The 18,560-nt window shown below is 33.0% G+C and overlaps 1 protein-coding gene across 1 annotated transcript; it reads right to left on the bottom strand.

The window, feature by feature from the left end:
- Window positions 1-11,513: 11,513 nt before the first annotated feature.
- LOC111378326 (non-specific lipid-transfer protein-like protein At2g13820) lies at window positions 11,514-12,447 on the bottom strand. The gene is made up of 3 exons (XM_023001504.1): window positions 12,061-12,447; window positions 11,884-11,925; window positions 11,514-11,796 (listed from the first exon to the last, which is right to left on the bottom strand). Exons 1-3 carry the CDS (start codon window positions 12,383-12,385, stop codon window positions 11,666-11,668), a joined length of 498 nt encoding a protein of 165 aa, XP_022857272.1. The 5' UTR covers window positions 12,386-12,447; the 3' UTR covers window positions 11,514-11,665.
- Window positions 12,448-18,560: the final 6,113 nt, after the last annotated feature.

Genomic DNA, 18,560 nt, shown 5'->3' with positions numbered 1-18,560 from the left:
GCAGTAGTGGACCGTCTGAGCAAGTACAAACATTCAATTGGCCTCAAGCATCCCTTCACTGTAGTCTTAGGATTAGAAACGTTCATTCAGGAGATTGTTCGATTGCACGGCATCCCTCAGTCGATCGTCTCAGATTGAGACCGCATTTTCATGAGCAAGTTGTAGATAGAATTGTTCAAGACACTAGGAGTGACCTTCAAACACATTACAACATATCATCCCTAGACAAACTACCAAACTGAGGTTTAGAGACATATCTAAGATGTTTTACGTCCAGCAAGCTGCGTTCATGGAGTCATTGGTTGCCATGGGGTGAATTTTGGTAGTACACCTCCTTCCACACAGCCATTGAACACATTTCTTTTCAGATCGTGTATGGCTAACATCCACAACTAGTTTTGCCATTTGAGAGAGGTACTTCAGTGGTGTCTTTAGTGGAACAGTTGTTGTTGGATAGGGATGAGGTATTACAGGAATTGAAAATGTAGCTTACACGTGCCCATCAACATATGAAATAGGTAGCAAATGGAAAGCATCGCGAGGTCAACTTTGAAGTAGGGGAATTGGTGTATCTTAAACTCATCTCATATCATCAGAAATCTGTGGAAATGAGGCCACATGTTAAGCTCTCTCCACGATACTTCAGACTGTTCGAGGTTGAAGCAAAGATTTTTTAGGTTACTTATAAGCTAAAATTCCCAACTAATGCTGTTCTATATCCGGTTGTCCATGCTTTACAACTCAGGAGAGCCATAAGGATAGTTCATATGGCTTCTCACCTGCCTTCACAATTGACATTTATTGGACAATTTCAAATGGAGCTTGAGACAACTCTTAGGACCAGACAGACCCTTCTGCTAAGAGCTAGAAGTGTGAATTCAGTGGAAAGATTATCCTGAGTTCGAGGCCACATGGGAACCAGTTGAGTTGATTCGTCATCATTTCCTTGACTTCCACCTTAAGGACAAGGTGGATTTCGGAGGGGGCGGTAATGATAGATTAGATTAGGGCTTCCTAAAAAAATATACTAATCATGAGTTATTTATTGCTAAATGTTAAACTTGGTTCACGAGCAAGGTCTCTGGTTCAAGTCTACGATGGCCCAGCTGCGTCAGGGAAAATTCAAAATGCTCGGGGGATCGAAATGAGGGAATGCTTGGAGAAATTAATTGGATTATTGAGAGTGGAACGAAGTAAGCCCTACGGCCAATCTAGTAGCAATAACAAAAGCGGTAAAAATTAGTGGACCCGTCATGTTCACCCATGCTAGAAGAAAGAAAAGGATATCTAGCAACAAGGAGAGGGATTCAGAACAGAAAAGTAGTTAGTCCATTAGTTAGTTCAAAAGGGTATTTTGGGTAGTTGAATCAGGGAAAATGTAAATAAATATGTAGAGGGTGATTGGGAGATCATTCACATTGATTATAGTGTCAAATGGGGAGAGACCAGGCCTCTTGATTGACTTGGATCTCTTCTTGCTGCTAATCTTCCATTTGAAGGAATAAAGTTACAAATGCCATTGAATTCTCTCTCTCTCTCTCTCTCTCTCGTTTGTTTCGACCTACCTTCTACAGGAACTTCATCAATATACTTGATGAAATTGAATCATGAAACTTTTAAAAGGTTCAAGGGATTCAAGCAAGAAGTAGAGAAACAAATAGGTAAAGGTATTCTTACATTAAGATCAGATCGAGGTAGAGAATCTTTGATTATCTAAAAGAGAATGAGATTATCTTATAGTGGACTCGTCCACATACACTGCAACATAATTGTGTATCTAAAAAGATGAATAATAAATTATTAGATATATTGCGATTAATAATAAGTCATGCAAACCTTCCAAAATCGTTTTTGGGTCATTCATTGGTTGCAGTGTGTATACAATAAATTGTGTCATATATACATTGGTTGACAAAACTCTATATGAGTTATAGAAAGGCAGAAGGCCTAACTTATCTCATATTAAAGTTTGGGACTGTGATGCTTATGAAGCGAATAAGTTTAAGACTAAGATCGATAAATGTGTATTTGTGGGATATCCAAAAGGGATAATTGGATATCAATTATATGATTCCATTGAGAAGAAATCTTCATCTCACGACATACCATCTTCTCAGAGAAAGAGTTTATTCTAGGAAAGGACGGTAGAAGTAAAATAAAACTTGAAGGAGTTCAAGAGTCCACAAATATAATTGACCAAGTATATGAATATGGATTTGATCCCACACCTGTTGAGAGACATACTCTTTGATCGGGAAGTAGAGACTTCTAAGGACATATCAACTCCATATAAATCTGGTAGGATCATTCGACCTTCAAGAAGGTGCAAATCCATTATTACTAATCATACATTACTGATCGAGTATGATTAATCTACCAATTACACAAAAACAAAGTCAAGTGTTGATTAAAAGAGATGATAAGAGGCCATGGAATCTGAGACAAACTCTATGTATATGATGAACAAGGTTTAGACCTTGATTGGCTAGTTTTATAGGATGGATTCCATAGGTTGCAAATGAATTTACATGAAAAGGTCGGTATCGATGGAATACATACAAGGCGAGGCTATGTTGACTTTAATCAAGCCTTCTAGCCTATAGCCATTCTTAGGTTCATTGAGAATTTGCTTACAATAGTTACATACCATGACTATGAGTTATGGCGAAAGGATGTCAAAACTACATTTCTTAACAGAAACTTATAAGATAAAGTGTATATGACACGATGCGAAAGTTTTGAATACAAATATGCTTACAAAGTATGCAAGCTTAATCAATTCTTATATGGATTGAAGCAAGCCTCTTGGAGCTAAAATCTTTAGTTTGATGAGAAAGTCAAAATGTTTAATTTTATCAAAAACGAAAAAGATTTGTGTGTTTATAAGAAGATAGTGGGAGTGTTGTCGTATTTTTAATATTATATGTAGATAATGTATTAATAGGAAATGACATCCCTATGTTTCAATAGTTGAAATTATGATTGTAAAATAATATCTTCATAAAAGATATGGGAGAAGCAACTTGATCTATAGAGATAGATATAGAAGATTGCTTAACTCATCTCAATTTACATAGATAAAATCTTGAGAAGATTTTGTATGAAGAAAATAAACTGAGAATTCATGGATACATTGATACTAACTTCTAGTCATACTAGAATAATAGCAAATCTCAATCAGAATATTGGTTTACTCTTAAGCGTTATGTTAGAAAGGTTCCAAATAGGAAACAACTGTTGATTCAATAGCAAAAGTTTAATACATCATTGCTTCAGAAGCAACAAAGATTTGCAGTGTGGATCAAGAAGTTCATTAATGAACTTGGAGTAGTTTCTAACATTGTTGATCACGTGCCTTTACATTGTGATAACAATCGAACCATCGTGTAAGCTAAGAACTAAGGTCTAAACAATGATCTAAACATGTGTTAAGGCGGTATCATGTTATCAGAGAGATAATACAAAGAAACAACGTAATGAAGGAACAAATTTTCACAGTTAATAATATTGCTGATCCACTGACAAAGAGTTGTCATAGTATAAACATGATCATAATGTAGACTCTTATGATATTAGACACATAAATGATTGGATCCAGTGCAAGAGAGAGTTTGTAAGTTTTATGGCTTAAATCTAATCAACTTTGGACATAAGCACTTTTAATATATAATTGATGCAATTTTATTACAGGTTTGTTATTTAATTAATATTCCAAATAATAGAGTCCGTAAATTCAATTCTTGGTAATTTATTAATCACAAAAAGTTATGATTGTGAGATACAAATTACATATAATTAAATTTTAAATCATCCGTGGTCATAAAAAATGACAAGATACGGATATCGTTATTACGGTAGACTATTATGTATGACATTTCTTACTTGTGAAGTAAGTAGCTAATCTTTCAAGCTAAAGTGTGGTGATACTAAATGAATACGCGGATGTTTTGTTATAGAACAAAATATTACAGACCCACTGGGAGATCTCACATGGATAACTATCTGAGTGTGAGTGGTTTACATCTACCGTTCAGTGGTGAAATTGGTTATTTGACTTGAGGTTATCATAGTGCCTTGTATGAGGATAGAAATACTTTGTTGATGTTGGATGTTGCTCTGTCAAGGGCCACTAATATGGTATCGTTCGGATATGTCAAGAATCATATGAAGGTTGTGAATAATCAATAGAGTATTCGTCACTCTTAGATAGTAAGATATTATAACCTATATTTTATTCAATTAAGTTGATAACGAAATCCTTGACCAAAGTATATTCATAAGTCGAAAAGGAGTTTTCGACTTATATTGATTTAATAGTGGAATGAAAGATATGATCGATAATCGAGATTGACACACTTGTATATTTTGTAATTGATTGAATTGTATTGATAAAGGGATTATAGTTTCACGATAAACTAACAAGTTTGGTTGTCATACCATGTGACATTCATCCCATGTATTGCCCAGATACATTATTAGATGTTAATCTGGTACGACGAATGTGAATTGGTGATAAATTAGAAAGGGGTATTTTAATTTATCGATTTTCATTAGATCAGAATAATAATTCACGTCATTAAGTATGGTGATTGGAAACCTAATGGGTTATACACAAAAGTAGAACTAGAAGAATGAGATTTACCAATTAATTCATTAACAAGTGTCGGGTAATTAATTAATTGGATTGCTTATTAATAGCTCGAATTAATTAATTGGATTAATTATATATTTGATAGGATAAATTTATGAGACGAGCAAAGTCCATTTGGACTTATATAAATAAGATGATAGGGTTTGAAAACTATAGAGAGAAAATTCATGCTTTTGTTAGCACTAGAAAAGTAAAAACTTTAGTTCTCCCAGTCTTGCTGCCTACGTGAATTTTCGCTGGTTGCTGGACAATTGGATAGTTGTGGATTGTTGATCATGATTGTTCGAGCTCAAGAAATGTAAAGGAGTTTGCAGAATTCAACAAAGGCATAATATCTATCACAATTTCCATTTAAACACGAAGGATATCCTTGGTGAAAATTGAAATTTTATTTAAATTCTGCTGTGCATAATTAAGAAAAATTTTCAACAATGGTACCGGAACCTACTTTTTGTTTGTTAGAAACAATTTTGCTTGGTAGAAGAATTAAAAGTTGATTGTTAATACTTTTTTTGTACCTAGCAATTTAGAAATTATTTTTCATTTTCAAAAGCTTGTTTTGAAAAGAAAAATAAAATTTAGATTGAAAAATCAGATTAGGAAGAGCCACCGTTGGCATTGTCTCGAGCAATACGAGTATAGCCGTTTTTGTGGCGACAACAACACTGCAGTGCATGAAGTAAAGTGCTACCGTGAGCGGTCGCAGCGACACATTGATGACCGTGCTGTACATACAGCGTACGGCGCTGCAATAACAGCTTGCGAGCTGCCATTCACTACAGTCATCGTCGCTGAACGGCCATCGCCATATGATACCGACGACATATAGCCTGGACCATGTTGACGCCGCAAGGAAATGGTAGTGAAATATAAGGATTTTCAGTCAGGTAAGAAGGTGGAGACGGGGGCCTCTGATGCAATTTGTGAAATTACAGGCCCCACATGCAATTAAATTAAAAGGGGTCAATTGTAATTTTAAATGGAGGGCATGTCTGCAATTTGCGAAATTGAAAGGCCCTATTATTAATTTTAAAATTGGGTTGGATTGCAATTTTCAGAAGAGTTTTGATTGCAATTTTAAAAGGGGTTTTAAAATTGAATTTCTAAAGGATTTGACCTAAATTTTTTATTTTGACCAATTTAAAATTTATTTTAAATTGACGACTTTTAATATTTTTGTTAAAATGTGATTTTAACTTAAATATTAAAATTGGCCCTAAATTGAATTTTATTTTATTTAGAAGTTTTATCCTAAATTAAAATGTTAATTCAGTCTAAATTAGAGTTGGCCTCTAATTTAGTATTTAATTAAAATTCAATTTTAATTCATTATTCACCCCAATATATTATTAAATTTAGAGTTGGACTCTAATTTGACATTTAATTAAAATTAGATTTTAATTAAATTATCTTGTCCTAAAATTATTCTTAGAATTGGAGATGGAACCTAATTTTGTATTTAATTAAAATTTGATTTTAGTTAAATATGTTCGCCCTAAATCTTGGAATCAGAGTTGGACTCTAATTTTGCTATTTAATTAAAATTTGCTTTTGATTATATTCAACTTCCTTAAGTTTTGGAATCAGAGTTGGACTTTAATTTGATATTTAATTAAATAGTTTCATCCTATAATTGTGGAATTAGAGTTGATCTCTAATTCGCCATTTAATTAAAATTTGGTTTTAATTACTAGCAAATCTCAAATAAGATATTGGTTTACTTTTAAGCGGTGTATTGGAAAGATTCCAAACAAGAAAAAATTATTGATTCAATAGCAAAAACTAAATACATGGTTGTTTCAGAAGCAGCAAAGAGTTGCGGTATGAATCAAGAGGTTCATTAATGAATTTGGAGTAATTCCTAATATTGTTGATCACATGCCTTTATATTGTGATAATAATAGAATCATCACGCAAGCTAAGGAATTAAGATCTCATGAATAATTCAAATATGTGTTAAAGCAGTATCATCTCATCGAAGAGATAATACAAAGAAATGACGTAAATAAGCAATGAATTCCCACTATCGATAATATTCCAGATCCACTGACAATGAGTTGTCCCAGTATAAACATGATTGTCATATAAACTCTTATGATATTAGATACATAAGTAATTGGATCTAGTGCAAGTGAGAGTTTGAAAGTATTATGACTAGGTACAATCAACATTGGACATAAGCACTTTCAGTTTTTAATTGATGCAATTTTATTACAAATCTGTTATTTAATTAATATTCAATTGAACTAAATTATAGAGTCGGTAGATTCAAAACTTGGAATTTTGTTAATCACAAAGAGTTTTAATTGTGAGATACAAATTACATATGATACTACCCCTGTTTGACCCCCATTACCTAAAAATGAAAATGGGAGAATAATATTTTTTAGAAAAATGAGTGGTTGAAAAGGAAGGAAAAATTTTCGATTTACGTGTAATATTATTTTATGGAAGATTGTGTGGTTGAAAATAGGAGAGAGAAAAATGGAATGTAATGTAATTTAATTTAATGGGGATCAAACAGGGGCTAAATCTTAAATCATCCGTGGTCATAAGTAAAGATGAGATACGAATTTCGTTATTACCGATAGATCATCACGTGTGACATTTCTTGCTCGTGAAGTAAGTAGCTAATTTTACAAGCTAAAGTTTAGTGGCACTTAAAGGAATACATAGATGTTTTATTATAGAACAAAACATTGGAGACTCGTTGGGAGATTCCACATGAATAATTATTTGAGTGTCAGTGATTGATTTCTAATGTTCGGTAGTGAATTAGTCATTTAACTTGAGGTCACCATAGTGCCCTTATATGAGGACAATCATACTCTGGTGATGTTGATTGTTCTGCCAAGAGCCACTAATATGACATTATTCAGGTATGTCAAGAATCACGTAAAGGTAGCGGATGATCAATAGATGGTTCGTCACTCTTAATAGTAAGAGATTATAATCTATATTTTATTCAGTTAAGTTGATAACGAAATCCTTAGTCAAGGTATATTCATAAGTCAAAAAGGAGTTTTCAACCTATATTAGTTTAATAGTGGAATGAAAGATATGATCGATAATCAAAATTGACATACTTCCATATTTCGTAATTAATCGGATCATTTTGACGAATGGATCATAGTTTCACAGTAAATGAACAAATTTGGTTTTGTCATACAACGTAACATTTTTCGTCACATAAATTGCTCTGACACATTGCTAGATGTTAATATGGGATGACAAATGTGAATTAATTAAAATTATAAGGGTTGTTTTAATTTATCAATTTTGATTAGATCAAAATAATAATTCACGTTGTTAGATATTACGATTGAGAACCTAATAAGTCACACACAAAAGGAGAACGAGAATAGTGAAATTTACTAATTAATTAATTAACATTGTTGAATAATTAATTGATTGCTTATTAGTATGCACGAATTAATTAATTGGATTAATTAATTCATGAATCAGATTTAATTATTGGATCAGTAAAATATTAGACCTGATTAAATTATGAGATGGACTAAGCCCATTTGGGCTTATATAAATAAGCTACTGGGATTTGAAAAATTGTAAAAAAAATTCATATTTTTGCTAGTACAAGAAAGGTAAAAACTTCAATTCTCTCGGTCTTGTTCCCTATGTGGATTTCTATTGAAAGGTGAACAATTGGACAGTTGTGAATTGCAGATCGTGATTGTTGGAGTTCAAGAAAAACAAAGGAGTTTGGCGAATTCAAGAAAAGTATAATTTCTATCACAGTTTCTATCTAGACACAAAGTAGATCCTTGACAGGAACTGAAATTTTGTTTAAATTTCACGGTGCATGAGTAAGTAAATTTCCAACAAGGCGAGCTGAAGAACAAATCATATCCACTTCAAATAAATAGTCCGATAAACTTGGAGAAACCACCTGTCAAAGATCCTATTTGAATTGACATTTATAATCCTATTGTATGTATAAATACTCACTATACTATCAATGAAAATCATAAAAAACCTATCAGTTCTAAATTTTTGTAAATGCTACCCCAGCCTTGATACCCAAAACATCAAAACAAATTGATTCTATAAGCAATTTCGAAGAACCCATTTCTTCATCACCCGAGTTAAATAAATTCGGCTATATTTTCCTCAAGTTTTTCAATATTGAACCGTTGGTTAATAAGAGATAAGAATGAACTCTCTTACCTTGACGTTAAAGGTAGTTGTGAGACAGTGGCTTGCCCTTGTTGGGGTTCTGGTGGTTGTGGTGGGGGTTGGAAGATGGAGTAGTTGAGAGAGAAAATGAATTTTTTTTTAATTTTTATATAATCATATAATTGGGACTAGTTTGCACCTCAAAATTTTTTTTTTTTTTTTAATTTAGGACTATAGTTGAAATTAATTCTTTACTTATTTACTTCATCTTTTTTTTTTTTGTTTTATTTAAATAAGAAAGTATATTCGCTATTTTACAATACTTTATCGAGAAAATGGGGTCTTTCTCACTTTAAAGGTCATATGGTTTCTGCCCAAATGAAAGAATAGAAGGGTATACTGCAATGGGGATAAAGGTCAGGATGATTTTGCGCCAATAAATCAAAATTAAATAAACATAAACTTTTGATGAATCGACAAGTGCTACTTACGAGTTTTTGATGGTCTTCACTTATTTTAACTAATTACATTTTTTTTCTTACATTTGATCGAACCAGTTTCCAGTTGAATTGACCCATTTGATCCGATTTTGGCTGCATTAGTTGGAACAATTCATTACAAACCTTTCAAGCCTTCTACTGTTTTGTATTTTTTAAAGTATTATTTTGCTTAATTATGAATATAAATTAATAATCCTATAATTAAAAATTCTTTATTATATTGTAACAGTAAATTTATAACCTGTTATCATTTCGTTAGTATTATAATTATTTTATATTAATATTTATTTAATAGATGAGTTACATGATATCATATAAGGTGACTTAAAAGAGTACTGTTTTAAAACACTTCCAACGTTCAAATCCAACATTCTAGTATAATAGTAATTTTTATTATAATTAGATAAACTTGAAAAATACTCTATTTCGATTTTCTATTATTATATATATATATTGGACAACAGAATAGAATGTTTTGTTCGACTTAGGGATGGCAGCAACGGGACGGGACGGCAATTTATATCCCAACACTTTCGAGGATTTTCAGGAGGCAATATGGAATTAAAATATTCTAATTTATTATCTCGTTATTCATTTTTTACTATTTTTAAATATAATTTAAATTGAAAAGCATAAAAACGAAAATAAAATGAAAAAAAATTATGGACGGATTCAAGAAATTCGGAGCATGACCATGTTTGAACCTCAACTCCGATTGGCAAATAGGGAACGAGCACTGCATGCGCAGCTGCGATGGTTAATTTTTTTTTTTTTTTTTTTTTTTATCCTAGTTCGACTTTTCCCTGTAGTTAAGGGCATTGTAAACTTAAAAGTATTTTATTTTGAACTTGTATTTATCGTTAATTCTATACAAAATGAAGTTAACATGTCTTTAAGACGGTATTCTTAGGGGCTCTCTAAAGGCCACCATTTCTAACTCTAATTTATTTCTTTATATTGATTTTTTTTATATTGTTTTAGAAAAACTAATGTTGGTTAATTAACTTTACCGCGTTAGTTGTATATTCTACACACGTCAGATTACTTTCAAGGAATCAATTATGTAAACTTGTGATAAATGCATATCGAATTAATTTATACAATATAAATCGTGATAAAGTTCAAGTCTATTCAAGGTTTTCTAGAAATTTGGTACAATTACTTCACAATAAATTTCTTGCACTCTATTATTCAAAATCTAAGTGATATACAATTTTGAAAGGCCTATAGGTCCTAAGAAATAAATTGTAAAATGGTCCAAAATTTCATTACTGAAGCTTCATAATTCTATTCACATGGTGTTTCTATTTAATTTAAAGAATAAAAATACCCGTTTGGTACCCATTTTTTTTCAAAATGTATTTTCTTTCTCTTCTTTTCAATACACATTCTTTATTAAAATAATATTACACGTAAATCAAAAAAAATTTCTTATTTTTCAATCACACATTTCGCATCAATTTATTATTCAAAAATGCATTTTTACATAAAAATATCTTTCAAATACCCCCTATTTATGATAGTATTAAATTTATAATCCTTCGTAATAAATAGCGGTCTCGAGTTTGACAAACATATAGAATAATTTTTGGGTAAATTAGGCCAGACGACCCATACTTTAAAATTTTTTAAAAATACAAACAAAAGTTAAAGAAAAATGTTACTTTTAACTCAAAATTTGCTGTGGGGATAAGAACATAATTCCAATTTTAACAAACAAAAACTTTAATTCTCTATGTGATTTTGGAAATTTTGGGACGATTTTGGAGCGATGATCATCTCTTCCACTACCACTCTTCGATTTTGGCTTTTTGAGACCTAATTTGACTTGGACTTGGAGATTGATTTTTCTCTTGTATATACAGGCCTTTGGGGGCTGAATTTTGACATGAAAAGAAGGCACGACACATTTTTAATAGAAAGAAAATTAGAATTTTTATTTTTTATTTTTTGTTTTTATTTTCTCTTGTTACGTCTATTTTAAAATTTGACTTTTTGATTTAGTTAAAAGAATGTACACACGTGTTTTAGCCCTTGGCTTTGGAGAGTGCCATATATAGTTCTTGAAGGTTGGAATCATCAATTTTAAGTTAAAAGTTGGAAGCTTGTGATCTAAAAAGTTGAATGTTCATAATTCAGATCTGGATCAAGAATTGACTATCAAATTTCGTAAATTCAAATTCTTTATTCTTGGTTATAACATACATATGAACATTGAATTCTTGAACTAAAGAAAATTTCAATTTTCCGAGTAATTCTTGTTCCGCATTCCAACAAATCCACCAGCCCAATATTCCCTCAATATATAAGAATGGAAAATTCTACATAATATTTGTATGTATTAAGAAATACTGAAAAACTGGCTGACTTTTGGAGGAAATTAGGGCAAGGATAAGGTTGAAATACAGGATGCAACAAACAGAAGAAAAAACAGCGGTGGAGCAGCCAATATGGAGGAAGTTGCATCTGAAGAATTATTTCCGGTTGATGGCACATTTTCTGATCCGCCATCTGTAGCATTGTACAAAGTAATAAATATGATTATCAAAATGTTTAAATGAAGAATATAATTAAATTATTACAGACTAAATCATGTACCAGAAGGATTAGCGTTTGGAGAATTTGGTGTACTGGGAGATCCTGATGGCGTACCAGTTGCATAAACGATAAAATTATAGTCAAGAATTAAGCCTTAATCCCTAATTACGAGGGCATTTATAAACAGAACGAGAATAAAAAAGAATGAAAGAGGAAAGGTCTGATGAGGATGATTACCATTGCATTTGCTGACAGGTGGAGTTTGGACATTACAGGCTTTAGGCAGTGCTATAGCCTGTGTCTGGTTTATGTCAAGGCCAAGTGAGGAGCCACCACCATTAAGTACTTGACACAAACATTCGGGCTGTGATCGGACTATGGTCCCGAGCTGTGTGCAGCATCCTGGGGACGGACTCGATGAGTTCCCTGTGATGTAATTTAGGCATGGCGACATACTAACAATCGAATTCGTGCAATCGCTTGACTGGCCATCGATGCCACCCAAAAACTTGGCGGCTACAAGAATCAAGCTTATGCCCATTGCAACTTTTTGCGCTGCCATTGGATACAGTAAGTATGAAATGAATTGTTGTAGGAAAAATGTCTGTGGATGGAGAAAAGTTGCTGCTTAATGGACAGATCTATTATGGGTTTGCTTTATATGGGGTTCGGGCGGCGGGGTAGTTAGGGGCGTGGGGTATTTGGTTTACCAACTTCTCCTACTCTATTAACTTGAGATAGCTTGTTGATTTTTAAAGGGTTGGCACTTGGCAGACGTAGGCTTTAGATTCCAAGACTAGTGGAAAAGGTTAGCTATGTTGGTGTCCAACTTTATATGTAACACTAAAATGGTCTATTGTATGTGGCAACCTAATCTTGAAGTTTTTAAAAGATGAAGAAGAGTTATTATTATTATTTATTTATTTATTCATTTATTTATTTATTTTCTCACTTCATAAGTTAACTCCAAAAATCTGCTCCGCAAACCAAACTGCATTCCTTGCAAAGTATGTAACCATATGTCAAGGGAAAGAAAGCATGAAGGGTTCACATAATGAGATGCCCTTCATCTAGACTTGTTAAAGGCCGTCAACACATCGTAAAGTAAGATATTTGTAATGAAATCAATTATTAAGAAGCCAATGAGAAACCGCCATTTGTCATGCCTCGAAGATGACCAAATTACCCAAAAACTAGGACATAGATCTATAAATATCCCATTATTTGAAGAAGGCATCCAGTTCAATTATCTCTCTCTCAAATAGCTATTTCCCTTCTTGCTACTATTTGAGTATCAAAATTAGTGAGTTTAGAAAGTGAAAGCCATGGGTAGGTGAGTATGATTTGTTGATATGATTTCTATGTTTGGATCTCATTTTTTCTCAAATTCATTTCCGACCACACATTCTTTCATAAAATAATATTACACATAAACCCAAATTTTTCTTATTTTTAACCACACATTTTCCAACAAAACACAATTTCAAAAATGTATTTTGACCAAAAAATGGCACTTAGACAAGGACTTATTGTCTTTTACTGTTTCTTAAAATTGGTCAAAATTGCATGTTATTTTGGTTCCATTGTACGAGTAAGCTAAGTGGATTTTATGAGTTTTTTCATGTTTACTTTTCTTTAGCTTTCAACCAATATCTCATGTTCTTTTGGTCCTTCTATTTTTTTTATTTTTTTATTATTATTATTTTTTTTTAAGGGGTGGGGTTGGGTATTTCGAAACCTCATTTAAAAAAAAGAAAAAAAAAATTGAATCTTGTTTTAAACATCCGAACCATAATTTTTGACATTTAAATTTGGTTCGCAATTCTGATGAACAAACATTAATAAAGAATTCATCAAAAAATATGTAAAAAAGGGACATGGTGACTGTGATCATAATGCGAACTTCACCAACAATTGTGCAACATCACCTTAAAATGTTTGTACGGCAAGAAAAAAGTTTGCTGCTATCTACCACACCATCCATCTTCCACTAAAAATAAATTATAAAAAATTAAGAGAAATGCTTGACAGACAGGACCTACGTGGCCTGTCCAAGTATCTTTTTCCAAAAATTAAATGCAAGATGTCTATCAGACAAGTGAAAGACATGTCTACTAAATTTTTTTACATATGACTTCATAATTAATGCAGTTTACATTCCCAATGAAGATACTCTAATCTTCAATCCCATTTTTCGTGCCACGTATGCAACAATGCACATTGTTGCATTGGAGGTGATTTAATGAGTTTGGGCAATAAGAAGTTGGCAGGTAGCCACTTCAAGCATAACAATCGAGTCAATTACTATAGTTGTGAAAATTTGGTACACAAGTTGACGATGTGTTTTTGTAGTGGGTATGGTGTTGACCTAAAAAAATGTGCCAATAGAATCCCGACCACATATCTTTCACGTAAGTGTGACCTCCACACTAAAGCACCATGTTAGGAGGCAAAACCACCGATAAAGAAGAATGTCCAATGATCATTTGCACTTTGACCGTCAAGTCAACGGTCAGACGAAAGAAAATGAGTGCAAGAGATGGGAAAGGAGGTTTGACTAGGATTAGAATAATATATCTTATTGTGAAGTGAACTTAAATATATGATGAAATAAATGGACTGAGGCATAATGGGCTAAGCTCCAAGCCCAATATGATGTTGCTTGATTAAATAGGCCAATCCAATTGAATAGTTCATGCCACGTCAATATGTATGGGACCCTTCCGACGTGTTTATACCACGCAATTTATAGGTGCAACAATAGACTTCCAAGTTTAAGACGTACATTCATACGTGGGTTGGGTTTCGAAATATAAGTAGTCAAGTAGATGAGGTTTTACAAATTGCCTAAAAAATATAAGCGTCTCCAATAAGTGAGGAAGCACAAATTGCTTCAAATAATATGCATTGATTCCAAATAAGCGAGAACTTACGAATTGCCTTGAGAATATAAGCCGCTCCAATAAGTAAGGACTTACGAACTACCTCAGAAAATATATGTGCAAGCTTGAATAAGTGAGGGCTTACATGTTGCCTCGAAAGATAGATATCACATATAATTTATCAAATGGCTGATTCAAGCCTCCAAATTTCAGTCTAAAAAAGCTCGAGTTTTTTTGCTTGGCTTGTTGACCCCTAGGTATTGTTCCTAATAAGGTAAAATGATGATCAGATCAAACTTGTTAGCATAAAGCAAGTAACATTATGTCTATAAAACGATAACGTAGACAACGTGTTATGCGTACTGACAATAAAATTAGTGTTATGACATGCTACCAACGATGAGGCATTCGTATTTGGCAGCAATAATATAATGCGTATGATAGCAGTAATAATGTAATGATACTGAGATACTAGTATTACAATAGTTCCCTAAATCCAGGTATAAATATTTATATCATGGTTGGAGTTAAGAAAATATGATCTTTCATGGAAAGCTTTTAATTTATGTAAAAGCCTTAATCTAAATGTTAAGTTGCTTTGAAGATACTGAAGTGATGCTTTAATTTTGTTGAAATTTGATGCAGAGATGAGGCTTTGAAATAGTGAAGAGATGCTTTAATATAGCTGAAATTTGAAGTCTATGCTAAAGTGAAAATTAAATGTTTTTGAAGGTCATCTTTGGAGGTTTGAATGTATGCTCCTTTTTATGCTTGGATGATTCAACCAAGAGAATTCTTCTATAATCTTTTATTTATGGAAGGCATGTGCTAACCGTTTCAACGAATTAGGAGGTGGTCCCATTTGGACCCACGTTTTTTTACACGGTAGAAGGTTCATCCATGCAGATGCTTCCCTCATAACTTTTTGTACATGGGAGGCAAGTGATATTCACTTTGGCGAATTAGATAGTGGTCTTCTTAGGGATCCAGCTCTTCATCTAAGTGTCCATGCTTCCTTACATGGTGGATGGTTTATCTATACACAGGCTTGTTCCATGCATTTTTGTACATGGAGGTATGTGATGCTTTGACGAATTAGGAGGTGTCCCCTTTGGGAGCAACCCATCATCAAAGCGCACAAACTTCCTTGCATGGTGGATAGTTCATTCATGTAGAGGTTTCTCCCATGGTGTTTGATCCCGCCATGTAAGGCTTAGTCTTCGTAGATATTAAGATGGGCCTACCTTTCTATTAACGAAGTTGTAAATGACATCCTTGCATGGTAGGTGGTTCATCCATGCCAAGGGCTTCTTGTATGATGGATGACTCACTTATACATGGGATAAATAAGCTCTTAGAAGATAAGTAGATGTAATATAAGTGAAGCGGAAGCAAAGCTTTGAAAGATAGGTAGCTGTAAAGTAGTCGATCTAAAGGCTTGATGAGCACTTTAGAATATAAATCATGTGTAATGCAGCTACTCGTATAATAAGACATCTTCATAAAGCGTTAAACGAATATCGAGCTGGTGGATCTCAAACTATTGGAGACTTATAAACCGGCCTTGAGTGGACGAGGTTTTAAAGCTAAGCTCGACGATAGTGAGCGACGAGAAATAAGCATCTTAGAAGCTAGGATTAAGCATCTGAGAAAGTGGGAGAATAAATATCTCGCGAATAGCTATTGAGGCATGTGATTCTTTGACGAATTAGGAGGTGTCCCCTTTGGGAGCTAGCTCATTGTCGAAGGGCACACGCTTCCTTGCATGGTAGGTAGTTCATTCATGAAGAGATTTCTCCCATGGTTCTCACCATGTAAGGCTTAGTCTTCATAGATATTAAGGTGGGCCTACCTCTCTATTAACAAAGTTGTAAATGACATCCTTGCATGGTAGGTGGTTCATCCATGCCAAGGGTTTCTTATATGATGGATGACTCATTTATGTATGGGATAATATAAGTTCGCAGAAGATAAGTAGATGTAATATAAGTGAAGCAGAAGCAAAGCTTTGAAAGATAGGTAGCTGTAATGTAGTCGATGTAAAGGCATGATGAGTTCTTTAGAATATAAATCGTGTATAATGCAGCCACTCGTACAACGAGACATCTTCGTAGAGCGTTGAATGAATATCGAGCTGGTGGCTTTCTCAAACTATTGGAGACTTATAAATTGACCTTGAATGGACGAGGTCTCAAAACTAGGCTCGACGATAGTGAGCGAGAAATAAGCATCTCAGAAGCCAGGATTAAGCATCTCAGAAGGTGAGGGGAATAAACATCTCGCGAATAGCTATTGAACTATCGGAGTCTTATAAAACTAGTGTTGGAATAATGAGGTCGTACAACTAAGTTCAATGGTAGTGAGAGGCAAAGATTAAATATCTCGCAAAGTAAAAATAAGTATTTGATGAGGCGGGGAATAAATATCCCATGAATAGCTCTCGAACTATCAAAATCTTATAAATTGGCTTCAGAATGACGGAATTTTACAGTTAGGCTCGACGATAGTGAGATGTGAGGAATAATATCTCGTGAAGTCAAGAATAAGAATCTTGCAAGACGAAGAATAGACATCATTTGAAAAAGTGAGAAATAACGATCTTTTGAAAACTGACTCTATCTTTGACAACAAAAGGGTATAAAGGATAAAAGGCCAAAGCTAGGTCGAATTGGGAGTTAAAATGTAAAATGAATACTCTTGATGTGAACCGGCAGACCATAGGCCTTTTAGCTCCCATTTGTTAAAATTTAAAATCCAAATTTTAATCTAAACTAAAGTCAATAATTAATTTTAATCACACATTTTATAGAACTCACAACTTTTCAATCATGTATTTCATTAAATTTTATCGAGTTCTACTAAAAATCTAATTTTAATCTCCACCAAACATGGACCAATGGTTTATATTTTCTGTTTGTTACATAATGGAATTGGTTTCTAATTTTCTATATAGAACATTCCAGTTCAGTCTAATTTTGATAAAGCTGGAAAATAGACGAAGATGAAATTTTCTTTCTTGTTTCTTATTGATTTAAACTTGAGGTTTTTTCCCGCTTAATTGGATTTTTTGTACGTAAAGCATGAACAAGAACCTTTGTACTAAAAACAATTGTTGAGAGCATAACGATAAGAAAAAAGAGTATAGGCTAAAAGTGTTTTTTTTTAATGGAAACGCATTTTAAATTATCGAATATTAGTTTTATGGACATTATACACTCCATGCTTATTGAGTGTGTAAAAATGAGTAAATTCATCACCCTCGTCGCATTATGCCCTTATTTGAGCCACATTATTGGAATGAAAATGCATTTTTGAATAGTATATTGATGGAAAATGTGTGATTAAAATATAAAGAAATATTTTGAATTTGCGTGTAATATTATTTTATTAAAGAATATGTGATTGAAATGATGTCAAATCATTGTTGAAAAATGTATTTTTTTTCAAATGATGTGGCTCAAAAAAGGCCTATATATAATTTTCATTACGTCCAAAGTATATTGCTGCGTTTGGGAAGTTAACGGGATCACTAATGAGAAATTGTTAAAAAATACCACAAATTATATTTCACCTAAGCATCATACCTCCCTCTAATGGAATGTTACATATGTGGAAGAGTTTTGAAAATGATGTTGCCTCAATACCAGAACCATAACTCTCTGTATGTTCATTATACACGTGAGTGGATATGGTTTACATGAATTTGAATTTAGAAAATAAAAGAACAGTGAAACAAACTGTAGGGATTAGATAAGGTTGCTACTAAAGAAGTTAAATAGCTAGAATCCAGGCTAGAGATCGTCGTGGATAATTTTAGAATCTGTGGAATATGGTTAACATTCTCTTGCAAGTTGG

The sequence above is a fragment of the Olea europaea genome, unplaced genomic scaffold, assembly GCF_002742605.1.
Source record: "Olea europaea var. sylvestris unplaced genomic scaffold, O_europaea_v1 scaffold1801, whole genome shotgun sequence".
Taxonomy (NCBI): domain Eukaryota; kingdom Viridiplantae; phylum Streptophyta; class Magnoliopsida; order Lamiales; family Oleaceae; genus Olea; species Olea europaea.
Note: the sequence above shows the minus strand (reverse complement) of the source record. Positions and strands in the feature narration are given on the sequence as shown.